The sequence below is a fragment of the Montipora foliosa genome, chromosome 10 (assembly GCF_036669935.1).
Source record: "Montipora foliosa isolate CH-2021 chromosome 10, ASM3666993v2, whole genome shotgun sequence".
In the NCBI taxonomy this organism is placed as follows: Eukaryota; Metazoa; Cnidaria; class Anthozoa; order Scleractinia; family Acroporidae; genus Montipora; species Montipora foliosa.
Genome location: NC_090878.1, coordinates 19,237,305 through 19,252,304, shown reverse-complemented (window position 1 = coordinate 19,252,304; position 15,000 = coordinate 19,237,305). Strand labels below are relative to the sequence as shown.

The 15,000-nt window shown below is 40.0% G+C and overlaps 3 protein-coding genes across 6 annotated transcripts in view; all 3 read left to right on the top strand.

Moving 5' to 3' along the window:
- Positions 1 to 11,316, top strand: part of LOC137974443 (tetratricopeptide repeat protein 28-like) — a 12,307-nt gene extending 991 nt beyond the window's left edge. The window contains exons 2-5 of one of the 4 annotated variants that reach the window (XM_068821430.1): positions 2,624 to 2,678; positions 3,725 to 3,773; positions 5,914 to 9,796; positions 11,070 to 11,316. In XM_068821430.1, the coding sequence (XP_068677531.1) occupies positions 5,971 to 9,796; positions 11,070 to 11,089 (3,846 nt within the window). In that variant the 5' untranslated portion in view covers positions 2,624 to 2,678; positions 3,725 to 3,773; positions 5,914 to 5,970 and the 3' untranslated portion in view covers positions 11,090 to 11,316. Of the gene's footprint in view, positions 1 to 2,623; positions 2,679 to 3,667; positions 3,774 to 5,810; positions 9,797 to 11,069 lie in introns of all 4 variants that reach the window. The other 3 variants (XM_068821433.1, XM_068821429.1, XM_068821432.1) reach the window with 3 other exon arrangements.
- Positions 1 to 12,176, top strand: part of LOC137974447 (tetratricopeptide repeat protein 28-like) — a 144,952-nt gene extending 132,776 nt beyond the window's left edge. The window contains exon 3 of the mRNA XM_068821444.1: positions 11,838 to 12,176. The gene's annotated coding sequence lies outside the window, so the exon portion shown is untranslated. The remainder of the gene's footprint in view (positions 1 to 11,837) is intronic.
- The window catches only part of LOC137974439 (tetratricopeptide repeat protein 28-like), an 86,830-nt gene that overhangs the window by 37,446 nt on the left and 34,384 nt on the right, over positions 1 to 15,000 (top strand). The window lies entirely within an intron of this gene.

Sequence of the window (15,000 nt, the reverse complement as noted above, 5' to 3'; positions counted from 1 at the left end):
CTTGATTACTTTTTACTTGCTTCCTGTTGCTTTCTCTGTACTTTGGATTAAAGCTAACCACTCTTTCAGTATTTCTGTTATGCTTATTTTCTGAATTAAACTAAATTAGTGATCGCGGTCATTCAGTTGTGACTGACGCACGCACGCAAAAAATCCACCTCCTCTATAACTTATTTGTAATGGGATTCATTTTTCCTGCTCAACTGGTTATAAAGAGGGACGTTGCAAGGCAATAGGAATATTAGCTTGCTGCAAGAGTTTAATAAATTATTGTTTGTAGTTTGATCGACCTATAGTGCCCTCAATTCTTTCCTTGTACACCGAGAAAGCAAGTCAGAAATGATGCATCTTGAAATTTTTAAGAATAAAGAAGGTTTTAGTTGTCTTATCCGGCTCTGAGATTCTAAATGGAAGGAGTTTATATGAAGCAAATGATGACTAAGAATAAGTAAGACCTCGTGACAACAAATGTGTGTCGAGCATACATAATTTAAGTTTCGAACGACAAAGATAAAACTGGTAGGCTGTACAGTTTTCAAAAACCCAAATAGCAATCCATTTTAATCTTCTTCAGTCTTGCCCTGCCTCCTTTAAATTTGTATTTGGTGTTTTATTCAAAACGTCCTTCAATTTTTAAGTAGTTACATGTATTTTTACGTTTCGCTTGATTTGGTTGCCAGTTCCCGGTCGCTAAATTTGCCAAATTATAATTTTTCTGTATCTGTGTAAACATGGATCCAGAAGAGCATGCCGGAAACAGTGCCGAAAAAAGAATAAGGAAACCTAATTTTACTACCAGAGAGTTGACAATAACTACAGAAAACGTGGAGGGAAATAAAGGCATCTTGCAAAGCAAGTTTACCGACAATGTTACCAATAAAACCAAAACTGAAACATCCAAATGCGAAGAAACGTAAGGCTACACGAACTTGAACAAGTGGTGAAAGTGCGTGATTACGAGCGGTGTTTCTCGCTAGATCATCGGACAACAAATCGGCAAGGTAATTTATGGAGTCTCAACCAAAACGGAATCTCGACTTGACGTCGTTCTCGCTTAAGTAGTCATCCAGACGTGCATTAAAAAGCCTCAGCAACAAACAGCAACATGTCGGCCATCTTGTTTTTGCAGATTTATCCATGGAATAGCGATTTATTACCACCTCGCAAGGTGGAATAAATTTATCCCAGATATATTCCTGAATAGCGCTATTCCTTCTTTCAGGATCAGAATTTATTCCGGGGATAAAGTTATCCCTGGAATAAGGCACATTTATTCCAGGAATAGAGTTATTCCTCCTTTCAGGAACCGGCCCCTGATTTTTCAGGCTTCTCTACCGACTCTACGCAATTGCTAAAATTGCGTTGACTTCATAACTGCGAAGATCGCAGCTTGACTTGATTTCATATCCGCACTTCAATATAATATGATTCTTTTCATATATCATTTCATTCGTTAATTACTTTTTTCTTGCTTCCTGTTGGTTTCTCGGAACTTTGGATTAAAGCTAACAACTCTGTCAGTATTCCTGGTATCTGAATTGAAATGAATTAAGTTATTAAATGATAATTAAGAATTCGTGACAAAAAATGTCTCTGGAGCATACAAAATTAAAGTTTCAAACGACAAAGAAAAACTGATAGGCTAAACATTTTTCAAAAACACAAATTCCATACATTATAATCTTCTTCAGGTTTGCCCTTGCTCTTCCCCGTCCTTTAATTAATTTATTCAAACGTTTGTTCAACGTTTTAAGTAGATTCAACGTATTTTTACGTTTCGCTTGATTTGGTTGCAAGTTCGTAATCGCCAACTTTGGCTAATTATATATAAATTTCGTAAGACAGCCCCTTCGAAGCTAAGCAAGGTTAGAGTCATATTTTTTCGTATTTTTTTATATTTAATGTTTTATTAAAACTTTCCTTCAATGATATAAGTAGTTGTATATTTTTACGCTTCTCTTGATTTGGTTGCCACTGAGTTCCCCGTCGCTAAATTTGCCTAATTATAAATTTCGTAACACAGCCTCTTCAAAGCTAAGCAAGGTTAGAACCTTATATATTTTCGTTCCCATAACGACCTCAATCGCAAAGGAATAAGAAATCAGTAGTTCGGATTAATGGAACAATTAACTTTTTGGGTAACAATCTCTTTATCTCTTTCCGTGTAGAACTGTTGCATTAATTTGCAATTTGATCGAAGTTGAAATGACTTCTTGTTCTTCCTGTTCCATTTGTTACTTCCCTTAAGAACTTTTCAGTTTTACGCTCCATTATTACCCATGTCTCTTGGTTTTTTCTCTGTTAATGTAATTTAAAAGCCCTGAAAGTAACCAAGAATCAGCTCCCTCAAGATTTTAAAGTTAGGAATGGCGGACCATTGAATAGGAAAATTCCAGTTAAAATAAACAAGTGTCTTTTTGAAATCAAGGCTTTAAAACTTGGGTCACTTAGTGTTAAGTTAACATAGTTTTGAAATCCAAGAACAAGAAGACCTCATTTTTTGGTCACAGTAGCTCTTCAGTAGTATGAACAAGGAATTTTATTTTCTGTTGTTTGCTCTATACCGCCTTTATATTAAAGCAACGAAGTATGACGGAATTGTTTTGACGTTTATTTTGTGAAGCGGTCACCGTCATTCAGTTGTGACTGAAGCAAGAACGCAAGGAGAGTATTGCAAGGTATGTGAATATTCTAGCCCACTGTGTATTATATATATAGTTAATTATTCGTTTGTTGTGTGGTAAACTATCCTACCTTCCATTCTTTACTTATACATCGAGAAAATTAGTTAATTAAGTCTTTGATGGTAAGATGAAGTGGAGCAAGGAAGGAAGGAACTTTATTTAAGTGTCTAGTCGTTCTAGCGCTGGAGCACTAATTGGGGACACTGTAAACTGAAATTAACAATCAACGCAAATCAAGTCAAATGTTGGTTTTTGAGGAGAGGGGAAACCGGAGCAGTACCCGGAGAAAAACCTCTCGGTGCAGAGAAGAGAACCAACAGACTCAACTCACAAATGACGCCGAGTTTGGAATCGAAAGCTTTCCGAAAGGACGCTTCAATCTTTGGACAGAACTGAGTGGCCTGACCAGGCATTTCGAGGGACTAAGTCAATAACGCCATCTAATTAATACACTTCGAAGATGATATACCGTATACTCCTCCAGAAGAATGCGAGGGATTGTCATGCAAGTGTTCCTTTAAATTGTTGCATTTTCTTTGAAGACTGACTGGTCTGGCCAGCCAGTTCTGACAAAAGGAAAGCGTCCTAAGTTTCAGTTTTCTTATCCGGTTAGATTGAAAATCGAGGGTTTGACAAAGCAAAAGATGAGTGCCTGAGAATGCATTGAAAAATTCTGATTTTGTTATGTCTCATCGGCTTTAAAGTCACACTCAAAGCTAATTAAGACTAAAGCTTTATATATTTGCGTTCCCTTTACAACCTTAAACCTCGCAAGCCTAAACCAGCAGTTGTTAGGAGCAATGGGACAATCAACTGTTTGGATAACAGGCATTTTATCTCGTTCCTTATTTCAGAACTGCCTCATTAATTTGAAAAGTTTGATCGATTATGAAATGGTTCAGTGTTCTTTATGTTTCATTTGTCGTTTAAATGCCTCTCCTAATAACTTTTGAGTTACTACGCTGCTCACATTTTCGTTATAGAGGACTATTTTATCGAGAGAGTCGATGATATCGTACCCACATCAATTATAATTGCAGAGTCATTTCTTGGCCTCGCATCAATCCTCATCCATCTGGAACGACAGAGGTAATTAAGTTGCTCGTTGTTTCTCAATATTGTCTAATAACAAGAACAAGTCATTTTATGCTTAATAAACCAGTTCTGATTACTTTTTAAGTGAAGCTATGATGCTCGCATTATGAACGCAAGTTTAGCAATTGCGTATTCCGACGAGAAGCCTGAGAATTCAGGACTTCAACGGGGTTTGAACGTGTGACCTCGTTGAAGAACTGAATTTTCAGGCTTCCCTACCGACTGTACGCAATTGCTAAAATTGCGTTCTTAACTGCGAAGATCGTAGCTTGACTTGATTTCATATCCGTACTTCAATATAATACGATTCATTTCATATATCATTTCATTCGTTAATTACTTTTTTTCTTGCTTCCTGTTGCTTTCTCGGAACTTTGGATTAAAGCTATAACAACTCTGTCAGTATTCCTGCGGTATCTGAATTAAACTGAATTAAGTGATCACAGTCATTCAGTTGTGACTGACGCGCGCACGCAAAAAATTCACCAGTATTTCTTTGTAGTGGGATTCATTCTTCCTGCTCAAATCGTTGTAAAGAGGAACGTTGCAAGGCAATTGGAATATTTAGCTTGCTTGTTTGTGGTTTGATCGACCAATGCTGCCCTCTATTTTTTCCTTGTACACCGAGAAAGCAAGTCAGAAATGATGTATCTTGAATTCTTTTTTTTGATGAATTGTGAATATAGTTTTCTTATCCGGTGCTGAGATTGAAAATGGAGGGAGTTATGAGCAAACGATGAGTAAGAATTCGTAACAAAAAATGTTTGTCGAGCATACAGAATTTAAGTTTCAAACAACAAAGACAAAACTAAGTTAACTGAGTAGAGTGTAATGTGAAGTGCTAGATTACTCTACTCAGTTAACTCTGTTTAAAATATAAGTGCTACACGGCCAACGTTTGTATAAAACGTAACCTTTCCTTGTACAAAGACAAAACTGTTTGGCTGCACACTTTTCAAAAACCCAAATTTCAATTTTGCCCTTGCCCTCCCTCCTTGAATTTGTATTTGATGTTTTATTCAAACTTTCCTTCAATGTTTTAAGTAGTTATATATTTTTACGTTTCCCTTGATTTGGTTGCCACTGAGTTCCCTGTCCCTAAATTTCACTAAATATAAATTTCGTAACACAGCCTTGCTTCTAAGCAAGGTTGGAGCCTTATCTATTTTCGTTCCCATAACGACCTGAACTGCATAGGAATAAGCCATCAGTAGTTCGGAACAATGGAACAATTAACTATTTGCGTAACAATCATTTGATCTCTTTCCGTGTTGAACTGCTGCATTAATTTGCAATTTGATCGAGGTTGAAATGACTTCCTGTTCTTCCTGTTCCATTTGTTACTTCCCTTAAGAACTTTTCAGTTTTATGCTCCAGTATTACTCAGATAATTTGTGTTAACACTTAAAGTGAAGCAAGACCAGAACTTCATGTATTTGCATTCCCTTTACAACCTTAAGCCTCGCAAGACTAAACCAGCAGTTGTAAGGAGCAATGGGACAATCAACTGTTTGGATAACAGACATTTTAACTCGCTCCTTATTTCAGAACTGCCTCATTGATTTGAACAATTTGATCGATCACAGGATCGATTATGAAATGACTAAGTGTTCTTTATTTTTCATTTGTCGTTTAGATGCCTCTCCTAAAAACGTTTGAGTTGCTACTCTGCTCATATTTTCGTTATAGAGGACTGTTTTATCGAGGGAGTCCATAATGTCATAACCACATCAATCATAATTGCAGAGTCATTTCTTGGCCTCAAATCAATCCGCATCCATTTGGAACGACAGTGGTAATTAAGTTGCGCGTTGTTTCTCAACGCTGTCTAATAACAAGAACAAGTTATTTTATGCTTAATAAATTAAATACTTTTTAACTAGTCACCAGTGCCTCGCTCTAGTTTTTAAAAATTTTGTGTAATAGTTTTAACCGTCACTTCTGATGTATGTTGCAACATACGAAACGTCAAGTATAAAATGAAAAAGTTTGTAACCGCTGTTTGTTTTCTTTTCCTGCTGTCTTTCTTAGACTCATAATGACATGCGGTCTCTTTGGTGTTAACTTGGCTCCGTACCTACAGCATTTGTGGTCAGTGAATTGAACTTCTCATGCTTTCTTTCCATTTTTCAAGGAGCGCCATCTCTTCAAAGACGCCCTTCCTTGTTCTCAAGAGTTCTTGTAATCAAGAATGCCAGACAAAAAGACGAATTTTTTTGAGCAGCATATACAAGAGCTTAGCGTTGCCCGAAAAGAGGGAAACAGAAAAGGAGAGGGTATTGCATATTTCAATTTAGGCAATTATTATTATGGCTTGGCTTATTTTGAACAGGCCAAGAGGTATTACTCAGAAGCATTAAGGATTTTTAAGGAAATAGGTTTTAGTGCTGGAGAGGGGGAAGCCTGTGGCAATCTCGGCATCACTTATCATAGTCTGGGAAATTTTAAAAAGGCCAGAAAGTACTTCAAGCAACAACTAAGTATTGCAAGAGAAGTAGGGGGTAGGGCCGGGGAGGAAAGGGCCAATAGTAATCTCGGCAACGCTTATTGCAGTCTGGGCAATTTTAAACGAGCCATAGAGTATCACGAACAAAATCTTAGCATTGCAAAAGAAGTAGGGGATAGGGCCGGGGAGGGAAGGGCCAATAATAATCTCGGCAACGCTTATCGCAGTCTGGGCAATTTTAAGCGAGCCATAGAGTATCACGAAGAAGATCTTAGCATTGCAAAAGAAGTAGGGGATAGGGCCGGGAAGGGCAAGGCCAATGGTAATCTCGGCAACGCTTATCGCAGTCTGGGCAACTTTAAGCGAGCCATAGAGTATCACGAACAAGATCTTAGCATCGCAAAAGAAGTAGGGGATAGGGCCAAGGAGGGCAAGGCCAATGGTAATCTCGGCAACGCTTATTACAGTCTGGGCAACTTTAAGCAAGCTATGGAGTATCACGAACAACATCTTAGCATTGCAAAAGAAGTAGGGGATAGGGCCGGGGAGGGAAACGCCAATGGTAATCTCGGCAACGCTTATCGCAGTCTGGGCAATTTTAAGCGCGCCATAGAGTATCACGAACAACATCTTAGCATTGCAAAAGAAGTAGGGGATAGGGCCGGGGAGGGAGGGGCCAATGGTAATCTCGGCATCGCTTATTGCAGTCTAGGCAATTTTAAGCGAGCCATAGAGTATCACGAACAACATCTTAACATTGCAAAAGAAGTAGGGGATAGGGCCGGGGAGGGACAGGCCAGTGGTAATCTCGGCCATGCTTATCACAGTCTGGGCAATTTTAATCGAGCCATAGAGTATCACGAACAAGATCTTAGCATTGCAAAAGAAGTAGGGGATAGGCCCGGGGAGGGACGGGCCAATGGTAATCTCGGCAACGCTTATCGCAGTCTGGGCAGTTTTAAGCGAGCCATAGAGTATCACGAACAACATCTTAGCATTGCAAAACAAGTAGGGGATAGGGCCGGGGAGGGATGGGCCAATGGTAATCTTGGCAACGCTTATTGCAGTCTGGGCAATTTTAAGCGAGCCATAGAGTATCACAAACAATGTCTTAGCATTGCAAAAGAAGTAGGGGATAGGGCCGTAGAGGGCAGGGCCAATGGTAATCTCGGCATCGCTTATGACAGTCTGGGCAACTTTAAGCGAGCCATAGAGTATCACGAACAACATCTTAGCATTGCAAAAGAAGTAGGGGATAGGGCCGGGGAGGGCAAGGCCAATGGCAATCTCGGCAACGCTTATCGCAGTCTGGGCAAATTTAAGCAAGCCATAGAGTATCACGAACAACATCTTAGCATTGCAAAAGAAGTAGGGGATAGGGCCGGGGAGGGAGGGGCCAATGGTGATCTCGGCATCGATTATCGCAGTCTGGGCAATTTTAAGCGAGCGATAGGGTATCACGAACAACATCTTAGCATTGCAAAGGAAGTAGGGGATAGGGCCGGGGAGGGCAAGGCCAATGGCAGTCTCGGTAGTGCTTATAACAGTCTGGGCAATTTTAAGCCAGCCATAGAATATCACGAACATTATCTTAGCATTGCAAAAGAAGTAGGGGATAGGGCCGGAGAGGGCAGGGCCAATGGTAGTCTCGGCTGTTCTTATTACAGTCTGGGCAATTTTACGCAAGCCATACAATATCACGAACGATGTCTTAACATTGCAAAAGAAGTAGGGGATAGGGCCGGGGAAGGCAACGCCAATGGTAATCTCGGCATCGCTTATCACAGTCTGGGAAATTTTAAGCAAGCCATAGAGTATCACAAAAAAGAATTTAGTATTGCAAAAGAAGTAGGGGATAGGGCCAGTGAGGGCAATGCAAATGGTAATCTCGGCATCGCTTATCTCAGTCTGGGCAATTTCAAGCGAGCCATAGAGTATCACGAACAACATCTTAGCATTGCAAAAGAAGTAGGCGATAGGTCTGGGGAAGGAGAAGCCTATGGCAATCTCGGCAACGCTTATGGGAGAATGGGGGAGCTTGGAAATGCTCTTCTCTTTAATGAACAATGTTTTACTATTTCTAATGAAACAGAGAATCTAGTAGGGCAGGGAATCGCTTGCTATTGGCTTGGTCGTATTCATGAATTTTCAGGCTCGTTGAGCAAAGCCCTTAATTTTTATCGTCTAAGCATAAAACATTTTGATAAAACAAGGCATCTTCTTCAGTCAGAAGATGCATGGAAAATAAGCTTTCGTGATTCAAAACAAGTAGCCTACCCAGCTCTGTGGACAGCACTTTTAAAGAATGGACAGGTTGATGAGGCTTTGTTTGCTGCTGAACAAGGACGAGCACAGGCTTTGACAGACATTTTGAAGGTGCAATTTGGCGTTGATGAAGAACCTACCTCGGCTATAGCGAGGACGGAAACTATCTCCGCCCTTATGAAATATTTGCCTTTACAAACAGTTTTCATGGCACTTTCTGGGAACAAAATCAGTTTTTGGCTTCTCAGAAGAGCAAGCGGAATAAACTATAGGGAAAAGGAAATAGAAAATGGAACTGCTGACTCACTTGTAAAGACTACTTTGAAGCAGCTTGGCGCGGGGGCTGTTGTCCAATGCGAGAATCGCTCGGTAAACAGACAACGCAGCGACTTCTCTTGCAATAGAGGGTCTCTTGAGGAAACCTTTCAGTCTTTGAGCGTCACTGACAAGACTTTGCAGCCCTTGTATGATGTCTTAATCAGTCCAATTGCAGACCTAATTCAGGGTGATGACTTAATCTTTGTTCCTGACGGACCATTTTGCTTGGCTCCTTATGCTGCATTGAGTCACTGTTTGAGGATTCTTACTGTTCCCTCATTGTCCGCTTTACGACTGCTCGCAAGTGCACCTAACGACTTCAATGGTAGGAGTGAAGCGCTACTTGTGGGCGATCCGTGCTTGACGGAAATCACTTGGGGCACGGGTGGACCCATGTTTGAACCGTTGCCGTGCGCAAAGGAAGAGGTGGAGATGATTGGAGACCTTCTGCAGACCACGCCTCTCACAGGCAAAAATGCAACGAAAGCCGTGGTGCTGAAAAAACTGAAGGCAGGTACCTTAATCCACATTGCTGCTCATGGAGATGACTACTTTGGAGAAATCGTTTTGGCCCCAAATCCCGACCGCACATCACAGATCCCCGAAGAGGAAGATTACATGTTAACAATGAGCGATGTTCAAGCAGTTCGTCTTCAGGCAAAGCTGGTTGTGCTGAGTTGCTGTCATAGTGGTAAGGGAGAGGTAAAATCTGAGGGTGTGGTGGGAATAGCCAGAGCTTTCCTGTGTGCTGGTGCCCGGTCTGTTCTGGTGTCACTCTGGGCAATTGATGACAAGGCAACCTTGCTGTTCATGAAGAGTTTTTACCAACACTTGGCAGATAGAAAAAGTGCAAGTTTAGCTCTTCACCATGCTATGAAATCTCTTCGGGAGACAAAGGAGTATTCCGCCATTAAATACTGGGCACCATTTTTGCTAATTGGCGATGATGTCACGTTTGAATTTGGGCCACAAGAACTGGAAAAGAGTGGTAAGTGTTCGAATATAATTTTAAATTACTGAAAAGAAATGGTTTCAAATCGGTGATCAATGTAGTCTTTTTACGGACTGCTTTGGATAAAGACTACAGTAAATTTTGATTGTATTCACTGGCTGGTCCTTCATATACCGGATCCGAATTAATTAGTGTTTATGAAACAAAATAACAAAGCTAACATTAAAATACCTAATTAGCAAGGCCAAGTCGGAATCACAATGGTTCTTTTGTCCTCTGCCATTTTATTCAGGTATATGAAAGTCTACCCCATTCACGGAATCGGGTACTTTTTAACTGTTTGAACAGTGCAATGGACTGAAAAGAAATCACTAATTGCCGGTTACCGTAAAGTAAAGTTAGATAGGGAACTTAAGCGCGCTCGTTTTTGGGCCACGGACGGCAACTGTAAGAGAATATTTCGCACGCCAGGACAGTGGTGTCTCCCAGATTTTTATGCAAATAACCTCTAAAGGTACTTAGGAATGTAAATGTGGTTGTGTGAAGACGAGTTAAAGCGGAAAACATTTCACTTCCGGTTGCTGTGTGCGTCTCAACAACGTGCGTGCTTAAGCTCGCTATTGAGGGCTATGAACTAAGCTTATCTATGTAAAACGCTTTCATGGATGAAACGAATTGTCTTAAAGTGATCTATGATCAGATTTTGAAGGCGTGTTCGCTTAACACCTGACTAGCAAAATTTTGAGCTTTGACTTTTATCCAAAGGCAGTTTATTTTGAGTGTAAGTTTTGGATTTCACGGTCTGCCATTACTCACGTTTAAAATTGACCGATTGGACCTCGGAGGGTTGGATCTAGGGAAAAATGACTTCGTTTACTCACTAGCTTAAAATTTCAGCATGTAAACGCAACTTATCATATTTGCAAGACACTAGTTTGAAAAGGTGAAAGCCTGAAACTCCCCTGCTGCATATTAATTCAGCAGCATACACAAGCATTGTGTTCTTAAACTATTGAGTCTTTGACGTCATTTTCTCCTCGACCCAGCTCTCTTTAGATTTTAAAGTTAGTAATGGCGGACCAATAAATAAGAAAATTCCAGTTAAAATAAACAGATGTCTCTTTAAAATCAGAACTTAAAACTTGGGTCACTTAATGTTTAGTTAACAAAGTTTTGGAATCCAAAGAAAAAGAAGAATTGTCTTTTGGTCGTAGTAGCACTATAATAATCATTTATCAATCAGAATGAAATTCCTAATTGTCATTTAACCCGCTATTTTTTCTCTTTTCTTTCTTACTTTTTTTTTCAGAAATGGCGTCCAAAACTTGAGATTACTTCTTGGACTGAAATGCGCCAATATGTCATATTCCTTACTTCAATTAAATGAGCTATTGCAAGCATTAAAACATTTAACCTCATCATAAGCGGTAAAGGAATATGGTGAACTTTCCATTTAAGCCCAAGACAGAGTTTCCAGGAAGAACCGTTTTTCATTCATACTGGGAACGCTAAATATCAATGCTGTCATATGTAATGATCATCCTTTTTTTTCTCAAGCGGTGAAGGAATATGGTGAACTTTTCATTTAAGTCCAAGACAGAGTTTCCAGGAAGAACCGTTTTTCATTCATACTGGGAACGCTAAATATCAATGCTGTCATATGTCATGACCATCCTTTTTTTCTCAAAAAAGCAAAAATTTAAGACAAAGTTTCTAGGTCTTCTCGTTAGTCTTTCTGTAAAAAGAAAGGTGGGAAAGAGAGCCCATGGACAAAGAAATGGCAAGTTTTTCTAAAGAATCTAAAATGTAGATTTCCTGAGAATTTTTAAGAAGGCCAACGCAAAATTTTAAAAAATGGCCGACTACTGGGGCAAATTCCTAGAAGGTAACAAATTAAGAAAGGAGAAATTACCTTATGTCCTAATAAATATATGTCCTAATTAATATACATAAAGGTTTTAAGACTCGAACTTTTCTATTCAAGAAATTGCTTGAAAAAGGTTCCAGAATCAAACAAATACGAAATTTCTCAGAAACGCGGATTTTCTAAGATATTGCCACAGAGGTGATTTCTTAGGCAGATTTCTAGAATGTAAAAGACTAGGAAATGAACTTCAGGATTTGAGCGATCTCTTTGGGCAATTTCTTAGAGAAACTTCAAGAAGGTCAATAACTAGGAAATAAGAGTGATGTTTCATATCTTATTTAGCATGCGTTGAAAGTTTAAACTGTAGAAATATTTCCTCTTTTAGTTGTTCGGAGATTACGATCAATGCATTGATTGATTGGTGCATACCAAGTGGTAAACCCCTTAATCCAAACGGTCGGTGTTATAGTAATGAACAATCTTAGGCATATGCAAGACTCATATAGTCATAGTCTCTTTGTTGTGTAAATAAACATATGAAACGTCTAATGTGATTGACAAACGAAAACTCTGAATGACCAGTGCTTTACTTACATAGAATTTCGAGGAGAAGAATTAAGTTGTCCATTTTATTGTCCGTCGATACAATCGTGGAAAATGGCAATTTGAGCGCAGATTGGCTACCGAAACTACAGAGGAGAGTATTATAGAGTGTTTTCACTCACGTGATCGTAACCTTGGTTTTCAACCGAAGCAAGAGAAAACGTTTGCCTGATCGATAACAGAGATCAATTTCCAGAGGATTAGTTGGGTACATCAACATGGCCTCCGTTCTATTGTTTAGGTACACCAACATGGCTGCCGTGACATCACGTGAAAACACTCTACATTGACTCGCTTTTGAAACAAGCAGTCAACAGTTTTTCTACCTATCACTGTGGCCGAAAAGTTATCGGGACTTTCGAGAAATGGACCCCTGGTCACTAGCGAGTTCGTATTATATCCCATAATTCACCTGCCTAAGACTGTCCCTTCACCCGTCACAAATCAACTAGTTTTCCATTCTTCCCATCGCTCGCGTAGCTGGTGGGATGAGTTTATCGCAGGATTGGAGGATTCCATCAATAACTACAAATTCCTTGATTCTGTCCACCTCTGTAAATATGCTTTGTTTTCGGTGTCTTGACACTCCAGCTGGTCTTTCCATAAGTGGTTATTTCTTTTAAAACATAGAAATGATTGACTGGTTTTCATGTACTAAATTCTGATTCTGCATTTGCCTTTTTATCCTTTGTACCAGTAATTGTGTAGTTTCGGGAACGTCGCCGATGGTTTTAGTTCGTTATCGATCTTCTAAATTGCATGTTTCAATTTTCGGCACACTTTCCATTTTCCGCCGAAGTCAATATCGGGAGAAGCTAGGTCAAGCGTCTGGCAATTTGCCGATATGTGGGCAAAGTCTGGGACGATCGGGAAAATGCTAGCCTCCCACGCAGACACTCTTAGGGCTTCGTCACGCGTTCCTCCCCAACGAGGGGACGAAGCCCTCAGAGTGTCTGCGTGGGAGGCAACCACAAAACTGGTCATAGATCTTTGCTGATTTTTTCACTACTCCATGAAGGCTCCATTCTCAGCAAAATGGTGATTACTGCGTTCGTACAGGAGAAAATAGCCATTCTTTGACGGATTAAGCTTGGCGTCAATGAAAATTCGCCATTTTATCAATGTGCGCGAGCTTGTGCTCACGGAAATGATGCAAGAAGGGTTGCGCAATGTAAAACCAGTAAGTCACCTTAAATACCCACTGTTTACACTGGAAATTTGGTGTTTCTAACAGTGCGTATTATGCAATTATCATTCACTTTTAGCTTAACTTCCTTTATGACGATGGAGAGAAATAAAGAAAGTGAAGGTTATTGTACAAGATCCGATCACGGAGTGAAGTTACCATGCTGGCCCAGTGTCAACTGTTTCTTTGCCGAAACCACAAAGAGAAAAATGCATGAAACCAAGCGCATCGCAGAGGACCATCCCAGTTTAATCAATTAAGTATTTTTTCCAAACAATTTGGCAATCAAAAAGGGAATAATGTTATATTTTTCCCACCTGAAACACGGAGCGTGGCTTTTGTTAACTTTAATCTAAATGCACCGAAACTGTTTCAAACTCAAACACCTAACGTCAAACCTGAAACTCTTGTTTGCGATCTGCGGTAAACTTAGATCTTATAAGAGCTATATTACTTATTGAAGTGAATGGTTATGAACTTACACTTTGAATAATTCAAATATTATCCCATGTTTTTCGACAACTAAGTCATGGTGGTCACGAGAGAAAAAGTTTCACATCCAGTTTTAGATTGACGAACTACAGATATGCGAAAATTTTCCACCTGAAATTTCAGGGACTGAGCGGATATTGCATGGAAGCTCTGTCCATTTGCCAGGAAGGGTATTAAAGACCGTGTGTACAACTACACATGGTGTAATTTGTCTGGTCTCTGTTGTGGTCTTCACGGAGAACTGATTGCTGCAATTTTGTTACCCTTATCCCCGCTAGAGTCAACTTGAACTGCTCAATTTTACTCAAGTATCCAGTGGTGGATCCAGAGCAGGGACGCTGCCCCCCGTTATTCTTGGACCAAAGCCACCAAAACACCATAAGACACCAAAAATTTGAAAGGGCAAAAACACAATGTTTGAAAGCGGGCCCCCAACTCACCTCCAGGTCTGGCTCCGCTGGTATCTATCTTGACGCCCCGCTTCAAATGAATTGTTTGTCCCATAACCATAACTGCTAGTTAACCACCGGCAATTATCCTTTGGCCTGTCCTCTTTCTGACGCTATCTCTTGACGAAACCCTCCAATAGAAAGCTTAAGCAACGATAACGGCGACAGCAACGTACGAGAACGTCATCTCAAAATACAAATTCGCGTTATTTTAATCGCTTCGTGACTATTTTAACTTTTTTTAAATTTGACAAGGGCGTGGTAGTTCCTCAAAAGTGACATCTGTCTGAATAGCACTTAATTCAGGGAAGAAAATGAAAATTTATCCTCAAGTGCTGACGTCCTTCACCAAACCTCAAACTTCGCTTGTTCACGTTGTTGTTTTGCTGACGACGGCAAAGAAATGGACAAAAGTGATAAAACGCACGTGCAGGGCGTGCAAAGCAATTTTTTTGCCCACTAAATATGCAAATTTGTGAGGTTCTTGTTGCCGTCGCCGTTATCATTAGGGAACTAGGGAACTTACGAAACGAGGACGACGACGGCTACGAGGACTCATTTAAAAATACGAGTTCGCGTTATTCATATCGCTACGAAACTATTTCATGTCGTTTCGCGTTAAAAATGTGTAGTAGCTGTCGAG